Here is a 16,870-nt window from a genome sequence, read left to right as displayed (position 1 = left end):
ACTTGCCCAGGGTCACACAGCTAGTGAGTGTTATGGGTCTGAGGTCAGATTTGAACTCAGGTCCTCCTGACTCCAGGGCCAGTGCTCTATCCATTGTGTCACCTAGCCCAGAGTTTTGTCAGGCCTGGCTGGCACCCCTGGCATTTCCTGATCCCAGGCTGAGGGGCAGGGCTGCCCAGGGCTGCCCTCATTCTGCGTGAAACTCTACAGAAACATATGTGGCCTGTGGGAGCCCCTTCCAGGCACCCCCTGGAGCAGGCGTTCAGGGTGCCCGCCTCCTCTGCTCCAGCAGCGCCTCTTCCTGCCCATCAAGGACGGCTGCGAGCTCCAGCTGCCCTGCGGTCATCTCTGTGCCTGGGATCTCCTCTGCCCTGCTGGGACGGAGCTCAGATGGGAAGCGGTGGGGGTGGGGGTGGGCAGGGGGAAGGGCAGGAGGCTGTGACCCCCGAGGGGCTGGGCCCACTTACCTTGGCTCCTTTGTTCCCAATTTCTCCTGCCAGGCCTCTGGGTCCCTCGGGGCCAGGGTCTCCCTGTCAGAAAAGACACACTAGGACAAGCCTCATACTTTAAGTCCCAGAGAAATGCCAAGTCGCTGGTCTTTTGAGGGAGTGGCCTGCGTTTCTGGATTCTGGACATGCCTTGCTTCTCTCCATGAGAGTCAAAGGGCTCAGGGACAAAGCTTTCCTTCAGGGCATTGGGGCTCACCGCCCCTCCCGGGGCTGGGGGATTTGGGGGCAGAGGAGCAGCTTTGCTGTTTCCCCAGAGCCTCATCCGGAGTGGGGAGGGGCTGAAGGATGAGTCCCCTGGCATCCTTCCCAGGCACCTATTTAATAGATGAGAGAACTGAAGTCCAGAGCTGGAGAGACCTGCCCGTGTCTGAGGGGCAAAGCCAGGTGAGGACCAGGTGCTCTGACTCCAGACGGCCCTCTCTCCGCTCGCCTCTTCCAAGGGATCTCTGCTGTGCGGCTAGACCTCTCTCCCTTCCTCGCTTCCTCCTTCTCAGTCTCTCTTGTTCATAGAATCACAGATGGAGAGCTGGAAGGGACCCTAAAGGCTGACTAGTCCAGCCTCTCATTTTACAGATGAGGAAACTGAGGCCCAGCAAGGCTGTCTAGCACACAGATCTTGGATGCCACCTCTTCCATACTCAGTCCATTTTACAGGCTAGGAGACTGAGGCTGAGGGAGTGGAAGGGCCTTGCCTAACATTTCATGGCTTGTCAGTGGTGCTGCTACTCTGAGCTCAGTACTGAGAGGCAAACCCCAAAGGGCCTGGCTGAGGTTTTTGGAGGGGGGAGAGGAGGTGGGGGATGAGGGTGATGGGGAGGGGGAGATCAGGTGGCATCTGAGAGTCTGTTTCTGGACCCAGAGTCTCTTTCGGAGCCCTCTGCTCTCTTGGAGTTGACCCAGAGCCTCATGAGTGATCCTCCCTCACCCCACCACAACGTGCTTACCTTTTCTCCCTTTGGCCCATCATTGCCGGGGCTGCCTTTCGCTCCGGGGTCTCCTCGCCGGCCCTGGCAGAGAGGAGTGCAATTGGGGGGGGGTTCAATTAGAGCAGAGCCAGAGCCGGGGGTAAGGGTCGGGGGGACATCAGGGCAGAAGTCACCCAGGGTGTGGCTGCTGGGGTGGGGGAGAAGGCAGATGCCAAGGGGCCTGGGGACGAGGCCTCCATTGCTACCAACTAGGCTGAGAAGGTAGCTGAGAAAGTGTTCCTGGGACAGGACCCTTCAGACCCTAAAAATCTTCCATCTGGGACAAAGTCCTGTGTCCCCACCCTAGTTAGGGCTCCAGTTTGGAATGAGCAGTCACAAGAGGACAGATGTTGCCCACAGGCCAGGCGGCCCACAAGAGTCCTCGAATACGGGCTTGGACAGGGGGTACTGCTCCTCAGGCACCCAGAAGCGGCACCCCATCACTGCCCCTCAGCTCTGGGGACAGATGTGGTCACTGGGAGCTGCAGCCAGGCTCTGACAGTGTCAGCCACTCAGCAGGGGAGGCTGGGGCTTCCTGGGCTCTCTCCATGCTCAGCCAGTTCAGCCCCACACTTAGTATGCTTCTGTTGTGTGCCAAGGACCATGTCATGATGAGGACACAGACTCACAAAACAAAGTGGCCTTGTCCTCCGGGAGCTTCCAGCCTCCTAAGCTTGGGTTTGGGGACGTGATGTCCCAGAGACTTCTAAGGAGGGAGCAAACACTGATGGGCTGAGGGAGAAGGGAAGCAGGGAGCCTTCCCCTTGTAGGAGGGGGACTCTGAATCTGGGCCTGGAAAGTAGAAGGCGGATGGGCTGGGCAGCCTGGTGGGCACCCTGGAGGAAGGTACATCCTGAGCTGAACCTGGAAAGCAGCGATTCTGCATGGCAGGGAAGAGGGGGGCAGGTGGGCAGCATTCTGGGCTGGGGCAGGTGGCCTGGGACTCCCGGATGGCTGGAGCGAGCAGACCTTTGCCAGGTTGGGGAAACGGTTGTGAGCGCAAGGGCAAGGCTGGAATCATGAGAAATGAGACTGGCAGGGAAGAGGGCAGAGCGCCCCTCGAGGGGAAGAAGAGCCGGCGTTCAGAGCTCCCGCAGCCGCGCAGGGCCCTACCTGCTCTCCCCTGGGTCCTCTGGCTCCTGGCCCTCCCTTGGCTCCCTTGATGCCTGGGCTTCCTGGGGCTCCGTTGTTCCCTTGGTAACCCTTTGCAGAGGGGAGAGAGCGCGTCAGCCCCTGTGAGTGGGCGGGGAGGGGCTGGGCAAGTGGGGGCAGGATGAGGCAGAGCGCCCAGGGCTCCGCTGCTGGGGTCTGTGCTTGGGGGCGCGGCAGAGGAGGCCCGGCCTTCGAGCGTCAGGCCTCATGCTCAGTGCCCACCAATCTGTCACAGACCTGGGCGAGCTTTGCCAGCCCAGCAGACCCAGCCACAATTCCTAGAGGTTTTCAGAGTTGTCCGAGGCTCAGAGAGGGCCGGGGGCTTGCACAATAAGCTTTACCGGACAGGGAGAGAACATACTGCTGGATCTTCCCATTAACTCTAGACACCCTTTGTGCGTAGAATTCCCTACTGGGGGCCTTGACCAGCCCGCCAGTCAGCCCAACAACCCCCAAAGCACTTGCCGGGTTTCCTTTCTCTCCATCCAGTCCTGGGGGTCCTCGGCGTCCTGGACGGCCAGAATCTCCCTGAAAGAGATGAAGGCATTCAGAACCAGCTCCCTGTGGAGCCTGAATGGTCCATGAGACAACTACTGGGAGACCCCATCACAGGGGCCCCCTCACCACTGGCACAGGGACCCTGCCCGAAGGACTGGTCAGGAAGGAGGGCACCGAGGTCGGGTAGCACGAGGCCCCCGATGCCTGGCTGGCGGGGTTGGGGCAGCCAGGAGAGTAGAGAAAGGCTAGACATGGGGCTTGGGAAGGGGTGAGTCCCCCATCCCTGGAGGTCTCTTGTTTTCCTTTGTACCCTCAGCACTTAGCACGGTGCATGGCACCCAATAAAGGCCCAATAAAGAAATGCTTGTGGATTGGTTGGTTGATTGTCAGAGATGGCAGAGGGGGCACTCATGCGCAGGTAAGTCAACACTTATCTTGGATGTGACCTTAAGGGTCCTCTAGTCCATCTCCCACACACTACAGGGGAGGAAACTGAGGCTCTGAGGTAAGGAATGCCTGGCCCAAGGTCACCAAGGAAATCGGTGGAAGAACCAGGATTTGAACCCAGGTCCCTGGATCCCAGGTACAGATCCAGTGCTCTTCCTTCCCTGGGAGATCTGGCTCCTGGAAGGAGGTGAGTGGGTACATCCTCAGGGTGTCAGGGCCACTTGTGAACAGGCACCAGGTGCGTGCATCCTTCCTCATCCTGACCCTGCCCAAGAGGGCAGCATCCCTCCATGAAGGAGGAAAGTCCAGGCTGGGCGGCCTGGGGTGCCTGGGGGCATTGGCGAGGGGACAACCTCACAGAACCTGGGCATGGCAATGACTGGGACGTGGCTCACAGCTCGAGACAAAATGCTTTCCTCACCACGAGCCTGAGAAAAGGAGAGCATCTTCATTTTCATTTGGCAGATGGGGAAACTGAGGCAGAGGAGGAGGTTAAGCGGCTTTGCGAAGGTCACAAAACTGATAGAGGGAGCAGAAGCCCCGTTCTGACTCCAAGGGCAGTGCCACGTTTCATTCAATTCAGTCTAAACCAGCGCATGTTTGTCAAGCGTGGACCATGTGCCTGGCACTGTGTGAGGTGATGGGAGACAGCCACCAAGACATAACGGTCCCTGTCTGTGAGGAGCTGTTATAACTTCTGGAGGTGCGGATGGGGCTAGCGGATACAATGGGGGCACGGGTAAGGAGAGAACATGGAAAACGGAGGTGAGGGAGAGCATGGATGGCTGAGGGTGGTCAGGGAAAGCTTCAGGAAGGAGGTGGTACTGAGGTGAAACCTCGAAGGAAGACAAAGATTCTGAAAGCAGGGAGGGAGGGCACACCAGGCAAAAGCAGTGGCCTAGGCAAATGCCTGGAGGTAAGAGATGTTGGATGGAATTCATGAGATGGCCAGTAGTCATTCCACGTAGGGTGCACGTGGGGAGGAGTGTGAAAGAGAACAGAAAGGAGGGTGAGAGTCAGATGAAGGCCTTGAAAGGACTTTGAATTTCATCCTAGAGGCAGGAGGGAGCCACGGCAGCTTCTTGAGCAGGACAGCAATGAAGTCATAGCTGCGCTTTATCAATTTGGCAGCTGCGGGGAGGATGCTGGGGGAGGGGAGAGGTGCGATCAGGGAGACCTATCAGGAGGCTGCAGCATGTTCCAGGTCAGGAGGGTCTGGAGGAGGGTGGCGGGTATGAGTGGACAGAGGACCAGAGACACTGCCCTGGACTTCGCGTTACTTTATTCTCTCCGCACACTAGCTGAGGGCCGCACGGTCCGCGATTCTTCATCACCAGCCATGCCCGCTAAAGTCTCATGAGAAGGACAGGCAGGAGAAAGTCCCGGGGGGATCGGGGGCCCAATCCTGACCCTGATTCTGCCTGCTGGGCCTTTTGGGGGGACATCACCTACCTTACTGCCCTGGTCTCCCTGTTCTCCTGGGCTGCCAGCTTCGCCTGGGTAGCCATCAAGGCCCTGTTGAAGACAGGATCAGGAATGAGGACCCCTGGTCCTTGTGGCGGGCAGGGCAGATCTCCGCCGCGAGCCCCCCTATGGTGGTGGTGGGGAGGGCTCAGAACATGCCAAATAGGGCGGCAGCAGCGGTCACTAACGCGCCCATCACGCTCCACGGACTCTGGGCTGTGCTTGGAGATCCCTCGCCATGGGGAGCCCCTGTTATCGGCTGCAGACAAGGCGTCTGGCATTGGATTCTTCCAAAAGCAAACATTTTGACCCACTCGGGCTTTGCTTCGCCTTTCTCTATAGGCTGTGCTATTTAGAGCTTTCAAGCACTCCAGATATCACTGGTGCGAACCTGCCCTCCGCTGATGCTGATCACAGCCCCTGTGAGACGTGGGAGACTGTGTATCCCAATCCTATCAGGACCGTGACCCCAGAGGGGGCCCTATGAGCCTCCCTCTGGGGCTGGCCAACACCTTGAAGAGGCTTCTCACCTCATGTTCGCTCTAGCCAGGCCTCCACGCCCCCAAGGTCCCTTCCCTGTGCTTTCAGCCCCCAGGAAGCTTCTGGGGTGGGGGGGCACACAAACAGAAGTGTGGGCTTACCCTGTCACCGGGGTCCCCCTTGCAGCCAGGGGGTCCAATGCGTCCCCGCTTGCCCTAGACCAAGAACAGAGGAAATGAAGACAGAGTGAGAAAAGGTTCTGAGAGTCTTTTTGGCCTGGGCCTCTGGCTGACTGCGGATCTGTGGTCTCAGGAGCTGTCCAGGGTGCTGAGAGGTCATGGGACTTGCCCAGGGCCACACAAACAGTGCCAGCGGTGGTGCTGGTGGCCCCGGTGCCCCGGACTCCATGGCGGTTCCTGTTTGCCGTCTGCCAGCAGGCAGTCAGTCTGTCCTCAAATAGCTTATTGCCTCCTGGTGACCATGCATTGAACAAACAGGTTCCAAAGCATATTTCAATCTTAAGATCTGCCCTTAGAGTGGGCTGAGAATCGCTGCCCTCTCTGGGGCATTTCTGATGCGAGGCTGTGAGCCAAAGGGACTTCAGAGTTCACCTCGTCTCAGCCCCTCATCTTTGCAGAGGAAGTCCAGAGTGACTTGTTCAAGTGGATGGTCACCCCACGGTTAGAGTTGGAAGGGACCTCAGTGTCATCAGGGCCAACCAGCTCATTTCACAGACGGGGAAACCGAGGCCCAGAAAGGGGAGGAGATTTGCCTAAGCTACTTAGTGGAAAACCCGAATTTCCTTATTCTAAAGCCCTGTTGTGGATTCCTCATGGGAGGATGTAAAATGTAAAAAACACTCGCAACATAACTTTCCTCAGGGGAGGGGCTGGGGAGGGTTTGAGGGCACCCACAGGTGGGCACAAGTAGCTTTCAGTGGGAATATTGCAGACCCACCAAAAGGGAGGGTGAGACTTAGATCACAGCAGAAGATGAGCACTCTGCTATCTCGAGCGGCCGAGGGGCTCGGCATCATGGTGGAAGGAGGCTAGGCCGATGACCCAGGGCCCGGGTGTCTGCCTGCGGGCGCCGAGTTAGCCGGACAACTCTCTGCTTGGGCGCCCCAGGACTTGGTCCCGCCTAGGCACAGGCTCTCCTTGAGCCCCCTGGTTCTACGACTCCCCCCCAGGGGCCTGTCCGACAAAAGGGAATCTGGGAAGGACCCGGCGGCCCTCCACACTCGTGCTGTCCTTCCCGCGGATGCCCTGCAGGCAGCAGGGGTGGTCGTGGGGATCCCAACGCAGCCCCGTTACCTTCTGTCCATCCGTCCCGTTCTTGCCTGCCAGCCCCGCAGCTCCCTGGCGTGAAGAGAAGGGAGTTACGTGCTTATCATGCGGTTCTTCAATCAGAACACCAAACTTGGAAGAGCAGAGAGGGCTCCTGCCGACTTACCCTTCTTCCGTCTCCGCCGTATTCGCCCTGCGCACAAAGGGACACGGGATTAGGCTCGGCCCTTCCCACCCTGCTCGGGTTTACTTTCTGGTGGCCGCAGTTCGCAGACCCGGAGCCGGGGGGGACCTTTGGGGCGTTCTTGTCCAACGTCCCACTTTACAGACGTGGAAACTGATGTCCAGGGAGGAGAAGTGACTTGCCCAAGGTCACAGGGGTGAGAAAAATAAGAGGTGGGGTTTGAACCCAGGGCCTTTGCCTCCAGAGTCACGTTCTTTCCACTGTTCTTCACAAGGCTCAAAATATTCAGGGTTCTTTCTCTAACTCCCCGCCTCCCCGATCTCATTCCTTACCCTCCTCCTCCCAACTAATCTAACTTACGAGTGTAATAACTTTACCAAAATGCCCATATTTTAAGGAAAGGGGGGGTCCTCCGAGTTAGGAGACCCTCATGGAAAAGGGAGCGACCGTGACAGTGACTAAACCCAGAAGCATCTTACCTTCTCACCTTTCAAACCAGGGACACCCTAAAGGCAGAAGAAAAAAAGGAAGAGGATTACAACGAATTCTATCTTGACTCCTAAAAGCCATAAAGGGACAGGGGGAAATGGAGAAGATGCTGAGAAGATCCACCTGTGTGGTGGGGAGAAGAAGAGGAAGGGGCAGAAGGAGAAGAAACAGAGGAGGAGGAAGAGGAGGAGGAGGCCAGCCCCCGTTCCTGTGAGGCCTGAATGTTGGTTTACCAAGGGCTGCACGCCCTGCCATGGCCTGGTGAGATGATTGTTCCCATTTGACAAGAGGAGGATCATGAGGGTCTTAATGGGGAAGGGATCCTCCCAGAGTCACAGAGCCAGTGGATCTCCTGAAGGAGACGCTGATGGGGGGAGGGGAGAAGCGCGATTTGGGGCGGGCCGCGGGCCGCTTCATCGAGGGGTCCCATCAACTCTCTTCTTGCCGCCTCTTGTCGGGTGTAGATGGCGGAGTCTCTGGACCCGATGGGGATGCGCACCCCCATGCAAGGGGCCTCTTTCTCTCTGTCCTCCACTCCCCTCCCTCAGCTCTCAGGATGGTCCCGACGGGGCGTTGCTTCCTGGGCAACTGAAGCCAGGGCCTTGGGAGAGGGAAGTCGGAGAGGCCTGCGGACTGATTGGGTCAAACCTGCTCGGGCCAGGTTTCTCCAGGCCCCCGCTGAGTCTATTTGATAATAACGACAGTTTTGCCCCCATTTTACAGACATAGAAACTGTCGCCCAGAGGGGTGGCGCGCCTGAGGCCAGCAGATGACAGAACCAAAGACTGTTCGTGGGGAGGCCCAGAGCGGGGCTAGTCCCGCCCACTCATTTAAAGAAGAAAAGGCCGAGGGCCAGAGTGGAGGAGTCAGTGGCCCAAGATCAGTAGCAGAGATGGAAAAAACAAACGGTCCTTTGCCCCCCAGTCTAAGGGTCCCAAAGGCTTGACCCGTCCGGGCATGGTTACTTAAATTTTGGGGCAGCCGCTTGATGTTACCCTAGGTCTAGAGTTGAAGGGACTTTGGAGGCTATGTAGTTCAACAGACTTTTTTACAGAGGAGGCCACTGAGGCCCAGATAGAGCCAGAGACTCGTCCAAAGTCATGCAGACAGTAAGGATTTGAACCCCAGTGCTCCAGCTGGAGCCAGAGCCAGCACGTGGTTGATGATACTGCCCCCACCCCCAAGCTTTCATGCCTTGTCAGAGACATGCTGCAAGCCCAGAGCATCTTACCTTGGGTCCTGGGAAGCCAATGGGGCCCTCGATTCCTGGGTCTCCCTGCAGAGAAAAGACGGGGCAGTTAGTGGGGATGCCACACGTGGTCCCGTGCCACACCAGCACCAATGGCCCTCAGTGAGTGGGAAGAAGTCAGACTCTCACCTGCCGTCCTTTCTGTCCAGGTTCACCTGGCTCGCCCATGTTCCCCTTGGCACCCTGAAAACCAGCACAGGAAAAGCAGTGAGGAGACAAGGAGGGCTGTTTGTCGAGGCTTGCTAAAGCCCGTTCCAGAGGTCGGCCCCTTTGAGCCTCTCAGCAGCCCGTGAGGGAGTGGCTACGTTTTCCAGATGATGAACCTTCAGCCCAAAGAAGGCACATCACTTGCCCAAGGTCACACAGCTACTCAGCACTGGACTTGGGCCATCTGGACCGTGCATTTTCCCTGGGTACTCCCCTTCCCCATCTCTGCCTCCTACCCTCCCTGGTTCCCTTCAAGCTCCAGGGAAAATTCCACCTTCCCCAGGAAGCTTTTCCTGATCCCTCCGAAGGCCAGCGTCTCTCGTCTGTGGATAGCCCCTGGTTTGTCTTGTCTACATTTTGTTTGGACGTGGCTGTTTGCATCTTGTCTCCCCCTTAGACTGGGAGCTCCCTGAGGGCGGGGACTTCCTTTGCCTTTCTTTGTATCCTCAGTTCTGAGGTCAGTGCCTGGCACAGAATTGGTGTTTAAGAAATGCTGGTTGAGCTGACTGGACTCCACATCTCGCTGGCTCTTCATGCTTTATTCCGGCCTCTCGTTAGCTCCCATATGGAATCCACCCCTTCTGACCCAGTGGTTCCCCTGGGCCTCTGGGTCCTGGCTCTCTGGGTAAGTCCATAGCAGCCCTCCCTGCGATGTTCTAAAGATAGGCAGGGGGCTCTCCTTCTGAGAAAGGCTGCGGAGGCTCAGAAGAGGATTGCTAGAGGTCTGCACAGCCGCAAAGACAAGCACTCTGATTGGCCATAGGCTTTGTTAATTCAGCAAGGCAGAGAGAGCCTACAATTCAAAACTGCGTAAACTCATCTGATTTTATCCAAAAAATAATTTATGACCTTAACTTTAGACAGCAGCAAAGCAACCATGGCTAACCAGCTGTGGACATGCTGAGTTCACCATACTTCACAGCCCAGGAAGCAGACTTTATCATCTGCTTCACCATGTTTACAAAATGAGTGACAGAAGCAGTTTCTCCCTCTTTTCCCCTTCAGTTTTCTCTGTCATTCATTGCATATTTATTTTGTCCTTTTTCTTTTTAGGTACCATGGAATCACACACTCATAGACAATGCAGAGGTGAGTACAGAAACAGGTTAAACTCAGTGGTTCTCAAAGTCAAGAACAGAAAACATAAGATTTTAATCAACCCTTTATGTTACCTCTCAATAATCAGGAGTGGTATGGCTCTAAAGGGAGTTCTTTGGCTTTCATACAGACTAACGGAGGATGATGGATGGATGGATGGATAGAAAGGAGGGATGATGCATGAATAGAGGGAGGGAGGGATGAATAGGCAGATGGATGGATGCATGGATGGATGGATGGAAAGGAAGGAAGGATGGATGGATGGATGGAGGAGGAAAGGAAGGATGAAGGATGGATGGAATGGAAAGATGGATGGAAAGGAAAGATGGATGGATGGATGAATGGATGGATGAATGGATCTATGGATGGCTGCATGGATGGATGGAAAGGAAGGGTGGATGTATGGATGGCTGGCTGGCTAGCTGGATAGATGGATGGAAAGGAAGGGTAGATGGATGGATGGATGGATGGAGGGATGGAAGAGAGGCCAGTCCCAGATCAGGAGGGCTAGCTGAAGACACTATCCTGATGCTTGGGATGACTGAGTTGTCATGGCTTACCTTCTGTCCTCGATAACCCTTGGGACCAGCAGGGCCTTGGATCTGCAGGCAGCTCACCTTGTAGCACTGAAAGGAACCAGAAGAGACATGCTGTCAGGATGGGTGGGATACTGCAGTGGGAGGAGGAAGCCAAACACCCACCCACCCCCTTTTCAAAACTTCTCTAGAAGGATACAGATGTACGGTCAAGTGATGTGGTCAGTGAGTGATCCTGGCTAAACAATAGAGCCTGACTCTCTGATTGGGACCAGGGTCTGAATGACTTATTAAGCAGGAAGGTGGTAGATGGTAGATTTGCCCAACTGACCTCTCCCTTCTCCAGTCTGCCCTTTATTTAGGTCCCGCAGAATATATAGTAGGAATGCAGCTGCTATAATGTGGAGGTACTTGAATTTTTTTTGCTGTTCAGGGGTCCTTAAATTCAATTCCAACCATCGGATTAGAGAGAATGTCACATACCTAGGTGTTTCTATTTCTTTAAATCTTACTCCTAATTGCAAGTCTTATTTAATGATTTGTATTTATGTGGACCTGTTTTAATGTAGCATTCTATTGCATAAAAGTAAAATTATTATTGAACCAATTCATTTTCTCTTCATTATCTATCCTATGAGGACCCCAGTTGTTTGAGACCACTGATATCTTGGAAGAAGCATAACCCTCACTATAACACAGGAGAAATGCCTTTTCAAGTGCTGTTCTTGAAAGCCAAGCCTATGAGGTGGCAGTAAATGTCCCAGGCTCAAAAAGTCCACTTTGCCAGGCCAGGGTAGTGACATCATGTTTAGACTGGAAGGGATCTCTGATGTTGACTAGTCTAACTCTCCCATTTTACAGATGAACAAACCAAGGCTCAGAGAGACAAAACAATTAACCTGAATCAGACAAGTCTTAGCAGGGTGGTCATTCAGCTAACCCTAAAAAGTCTTCTGTCTCCCAAACAGGTCTCTCCTCACAGCTCTGTACCTTGCTGTCTTCCCAGCTCTGTGAACAGCAGGCAGCCTTGGGGGACCTGGTCTCTGAGGCTTGCAGGGTGCTCAGTCTCACATGAGTGCCTGTGGACTGAACCCACTGAACCCCTGGGAAGGGCCACCTCACTCTGCTGGGTCTATCTTAGCCTCTTTCTTTCCTGGGCCCAAATGCTTGGAAGCAGTTAGCCTTTGAGCCCTGGGGCAGGGGCAGAGGCAGGGTCCACAGTCCTGCTGCACCTGCAGGAGGTCAGCAAACACACAGGGAATAGCAATGATGCAGAACTGAGTGGCTGTGGGGAGACTCTAGGCCGGAGCTCACACAGAAAGGCTGTCTCACCCCACACTCTGGCTTGGGCTGTGCCAGTGACCCTCCCCCTCCCCCATTACCACTGGATAAAAGGTTAGAAAACAATGCCAGCTTACCTCTGAGTATGCTTCATGTTTCTGCCAGGAAGGAAATGAGAAAGCAAAACTGGTTAGATCCATGATGGAAACATGGTCATGCTAAGCCTACTACTTTGGACAACCACTCCAAGCATTCTTCACTGTGTGGGCATTAATGAAATGACTTGCTCTCTGGAGAAGCCATTCTGCTAAGTCTTGGTCCAGGGCCGCCGTCTCTGAGCAGTGCATTGGACAGGGGACCCTGGTCTGAGCCTTTCAGAAAGAAGAGGAAACAGGCATGCGCTGTCCTAGTCAGGCAGACTAATTGCTCATTTGCATCGTCCAGTGGCACCACGAGGCACTTGGAACCCACCCGACCTAGAGACTCCTTCAGTGGAGGGAGCAACCCCCTGTTGGAGAGGGGTCCAGTGCTCTTGCCCTGCAGAAGCCCCCACCTGCACCTACCCTCCTGAGGATGCTGGGAGCGTGGTCGCCCAGCTTGGGACCCGCCAGATCTCCAGAGCTGTCCACCCCTCCCAGATCCATCTCCTTACCATGACCTTGATGATTCTGTCAATGGTCTCCTGGTCAATAGATGAGTCCTCTCTGATGGTGAGGTAATTGTTCCGGTAGAGCTCGTGGGGGAGGTTGGCGATTTCCCGAAGCCCTTGATCATTCTTGTTTTGGTTGAGGGCCACCGAGAAGAGCTTGATCCCCATGTCCCGGGCTCGCTCAGCCTGCATCTTGATGCCGCCGCATGGGCTCCCGGTCACGTGCCCATCGGTGATTACGATGGCAAAGTTAATGCCCTTGCTGGGATTTCTCGCGATCTCCTGGGTCATGTTGGAGATGGCGCAGTCTGTGAAGGTGCCTCGGCGGAAGGACCTGATTTTCTGGAGCCTGGATTTGAAGGTGGCTTCATCGCTGCCCAGGGGGCTGAAGATTTCCACCTCGTCAGAGAAGTGCAGGCCTCCGTAGTGCCAGCTGATGGCCACCTGGTCACGGTATTGCTGGTTCTTCAGCTGGCTGGTGAACTGGAGAAGGAATTGCTGCGTTTGGCTCAGCAGGCTGTCGATGGGTGACTGCATGGTCACGCTCTCTGAGGTGTCCAGGACAAAGTACACGTTGATGGGGCAGTCCGTTTTCTCTGTGTGGGGACAGAAGGTTGTGGCCATCATCAGCACCACCCTCAAAAGCTTAGAGATGCCATTTCTTTGTCCCATCCTACAGGCCTTTACCTACGTGGCCAATCAAAGGATGAGTGGACTCAGTGTGGTACAGTGCACAGAGCCTTGGCTTGGCCTCCAAGGACCCAGGCCTGAAGCTCACCTTGGCCCTCACTGGGCAGGTCACTTAGTCCACACGCCTGTGGGCCTCAGCTTCCCCATCTGTAAAACAGGGGCTAGGGGGCCTCTGGGGTCCCTTCCAACTCTAGATGGAGGGAGGAGCCTCTGAGCAACCCTGTGAGGTGGCGGCCACGGGTCTTATTTTCCCCATTTTGAAGATGGGTCATTGAGGTTCAGCAAAGTTCAGGGATTTGTCCAGCACCCCACAGCTGGTGTCAGAGGCCGGATGGGAGCCCAGGTCTTCCTGACCCCAGGACAAGCGCTCCATTCACTGTTCTACACTCAGAAGGGCTCTGATGAATGCACTGCCTGACAGCATCATTCTGTATGTGAACATTGGCTACAGTTCTTTCTTGAGGGCACGTCCTAGGATCGATTAGGGGAGACATGAAGTCGAGAGACAAGTCAGGAGACTGTAGCAGGAGTCCAGGTGAGAGGGGATGAGGGCTGTGGACATAGAGCTGAAGGGACTGAAGAAGCCATCGAGCTTCAGTCCTTCACTTGACATTTGAGGAAACTGAGGCCCAGGGAAAGCTGGCCCAGGGCCACAGAGATACTAAGTGACATACACATATTTATATGAACATGCATATGTATGTGTGCATACATTATATGCATATATCCATATGTGTGTGTACATTTCCTGCCTCATAGTGTATCTACACAGACACACATATGTATACATACATGCAGGACTAATTATTATCTCTATGCAAATATTTTTCAGATCTACACATCCTACCTTGACCTCTCTTCTCTGTATCCCTTGCACTCAGCACAGTGACTGGCACATAGTAGGTGCTTAATAAATGCTGGTTGACCGATACCTCATGTCAATCAATTGATAAACATGAAAACCCTAACCCTTCAAGTGTTGGAAGACTGCACATCTCTGTATTACAGAGCTCCAATTCTTTTTTTTATTATTATTAATTTAGTTTGATTTATCAATAATCACTTCCACAGGCTTTTGAGTTTAAAATTTTTCTCCCCCTTCCTCCCCACCACCCTCCCCAAGATGGCATATAATCTGATATAGGCTATACGTTTACATTCATATTAAACATATTTTCACATTAGTGATATTGTAAGTAGAAAGTAAAACCAATAGGAGGAACCATCAGAAAGAGGAAACAAAATTCAACAGAAGAGAAAAAAAATAACAGTCTGGCTTCCATAGTTCTTTCTTTGGGTGTGGATAGCATTTTCCATCATGAGGCCTCTGGAGATGTCTTAGATCCTTGTATTGCTGAGAAGGGTTAAGTCTATCAATATTAGTCGTCACGCAACGTGGCTGTTACTATGTACAACGTTCTTCTGGTTCTGCTCACTTCACTCAGCATCAGACCATATGAGTCTTTCCAGGTTTTTCTGAAGTCAGCCTGCTCATCATTTCTTACAGCACAGTAGTATTCCATCACATTCATATACTACAACTTGCTCGGCCATTCCCCAATTGATGGGCATCCCCTCAATTTCCAATTCTTGGCTGCCACAGAAAGAGCTGCTATGAATATTTTTGTACATGTGGGTCCTTTCCCCATTTTTATGATCTCTTTGGGATACAGCACTAGAAGGTGGTATTTATTGCTGGATCAAAGGGTATGCGCATTTTTATAGGCCTTTGGGCAAAGTTCCAAATTCAGAGCTCCAATTCTTTCACATCTATTGGGAGCCTTCATACAGTGGGTGCTTCATAAGTGCTTATGACTGATCGCTTCACCTTTCTCTGGGCTCGATGCTCCAGGGCAGAGCCCCGTGGGACCACAGGCACCAGCCCTATCTGGAGGCTTCCCGGGGTGGCGTTGGCGTTCCTGGTTGGCACGGTTGCGCACCTGGCCACTGCTCAAATCCCAGGATCTTTTCCAGGTGATTGGCTTCTCGGACATGACGTTGCTGCGCCAGATGCCCCGTTGATCCCCATTGCTTCATGTCCCCAGATCTGACCCAGGCTGCAGCTGGAGCTCATCTCTTCTTGGAGCCCGGCCCCACCATCCCTCTTCCATCAGGTCAGCCTCCCCACCAGCCGCAAGTCTGAGCAGCGCCCATCTATGTCCTCGCCGGAGACTCTCAGGGTCTCAAAAGAAGGATCTGGACTCAGTCCAAGGGCCACACTTGAGGACCTAGAGGGCCCCATGTGGCCGCGAGCCCGGCAGCAGGCTCTCCACCCTTCTTTAAGTCACCGAGAAGCGCACGGATGACCCAGGACTAAGGACAGCTCCCTGGAGCATTTCCTGGAGACATCCACCCAGGGGTGTGCTGGTAAAATGTTTAACAACTGGCTCTCCAAAAAAGTTTAAAAAAGCACCTTTTAGCTTTTGTCATCAACATTCTGACTCTTTCCTTAGTTCGGGCAGTTAACCAAACAGCGACTCGAGCCCTGATTTGCAGCGCTTGCTGATCTCCGGGGTGTAAGTGCGTACACTGACTATGCGGCAATGGGTGGGATTGTACAAGGGTGGCGCCATGGTGCCCAGAGCGCTGGGCCTGAAGGGGCAGCTAGGGGGCGCCGCAGTGCCCAGAGCACTGGGCCTGGAGTCAGGAAGACTCTTCCTGTGTTCAAATCTAGCCTTAGACAATTATTACCTATGTGACCCTAGACAAGTCACTTCACCCTACTAGCCTTAGTTTCCTCATCTGTCAAATGTTCTGGAGAAGGAAATGGCCAACGACTCCAGTATCTCTGCCAAGAAAACCCCAAATGGGGGCACAAAGGGTTGTCTGCATCATCATAAAGGACGGCTTTGGGTGTGGCCGTTTGCCCAGTTCTGAGTCTCTCTGTATGGATCACCACCATGTCCGCTTGCATACATGCACAGTACTTCTGTCTTCCTAGCAGCTAGGTGGCGCAGTGGGTATAAAGCCCTGGGCCCGGAATCAGGAAGACCTGGTTCAAATTTGACCTCAGACACTTAGACTAGCCACGCGACCCTGGGCAGGTCACTTAATATCTGTTTGCCTCAGTTTCCTTATCTATAAAATAGGGATAACAACAGCCCCTCCCTCCCGGGGTTGTTATAAGGATCAAATGAAGTAATAGTTGTAAAGTGCCTAGCGCAGTGCCTGGTGCATAGTAGGTGCTCTATAGATGTTAGCCGTTACTAATTATCATCTTCCTGCTCAGTGCATTTGTGGCCCCGAGGCAGCGCTGCCCTTGGCTGCCATGGACCCTGCTCGGCAAGGAGACCGAATGCTTACTGGCTGGGTCGGCTTCTGGGTCCTTTCCACCTTCCAAGTATCTTCTTAAAGAAGGTGTTCATGCCACAGAGTCCTCGGACCCTGCTTGGGTTTTCTGGATGCCCCACGAAGGGCAGGATCCAGAAGGTCCTGCCAAGCCAGACATGCCTCTTGTCAGGTCCCGGGATGGACCGCGTCCATTGTCTGAGCTTGGCCTCGCTAAACGCTAAACGCAGAGAAGCTCTTCACACAAACAGGAAATAGAGAAAGACCAAGTGACCTCAGGCCCGGTCAGCATCCTCGGTTCTTGTGGCTGCCGTGGCAGGCTGACGGAAGATCGGGGCGCTAACCGTGGCACGGCACTGGGACCGTCTGTGAGCCCCCATCAACTGAAGTGTTGTTCC

At 54.2% G+C, this 16,870-nt stretch overlaps 1 protein-coding gene across 2 annotated transcripts in view; it reads right to left on the bottom strand.

The window, feature by feature from the left end:
* The window catches only part of COL6A2 (collagen type VI alpha 2 chain), a 48,132-nt gene that overhangs the window by 20,049 nt on the left and 11,213 nt on the right, over positions 1 to 16,870 (bottom strand). For both annotated transcript variants that reach the window (XM_027857421.1, XM_027857422.1), the window contains exons 3-16: positions 12,498 to 13,090; positions 11,983 to 12,003; positions 10,589 to 10,654; positions 8,853 to 8,906; positions 8,706 to 8,750; positions 7,465 to 7,491; positions 6,968 to 6,994; positions 6,829 to 6,873; positions 5,677 to 5,730; positions 5,024 to 5,086; positions 3,092 to 3,154; positions 2,588 to 2,677; positions 1,454 to 1,516; positions 468 to 530 (exon numbers count right to left, since the gene is read on the bottom strand). In XM_027857421.1, coding sequence (XP_027713222.1) covers positions 468 to 530; positions 1,454 to 1,516; positions 2,588 to 2,677; positions 3,092 to 3,154; positions 5,024 to 5,086; positions 5,677 to 5,730; positions 6,829 to 6,873; positions 6,968 to 6,994; positions 7,465 to 7,491; positions 8,706 to 8,750; positions 8,853 to 8,906; positions 10,589 to 10,654; positions 11,983 to 12,003; positions 12,498 to 13,090 — 1,274 coding nt within the window. The remainder of the gene's footprint in view (positions 1 to 467; positions 531 to 1,453; positions 1,517 to 2,587; positions 2,678 to 3,091; positions 3,155 to 5,023; positions 5,087 to 5,676; positions 5,731 to 6,828; positions 6,874 to 6,967; positions 6,995 to 7,464; positions 7,492 to 8,705; positions 8,751 to 8,852; positions 8,907 to 10,588; positions 10,655 to 11,982; positions 12,004 to 12,497; positions 13,091 to 16,870) is intronic.

Source organism: Vombatus ursinus, unplaced genomic scaffold (assembly GCF_900497805.2).
Source record: "Vombatus ursinus unplaced genomic scaffold, bare-nosed wombat genome assembly UNPS02012147.1, whole genome shotgun sequence".
NCBI classification, from domain to species: domain Eukaryota; kingdom Metazoa; phylum Chordata; class Mammalia; order Diprotodontia; family Vombatidae; genus Vombatus; species Vombatus ursinus.
This window is presented reverse-complemented; position numbering and strand designations above follow the sequence as displayed.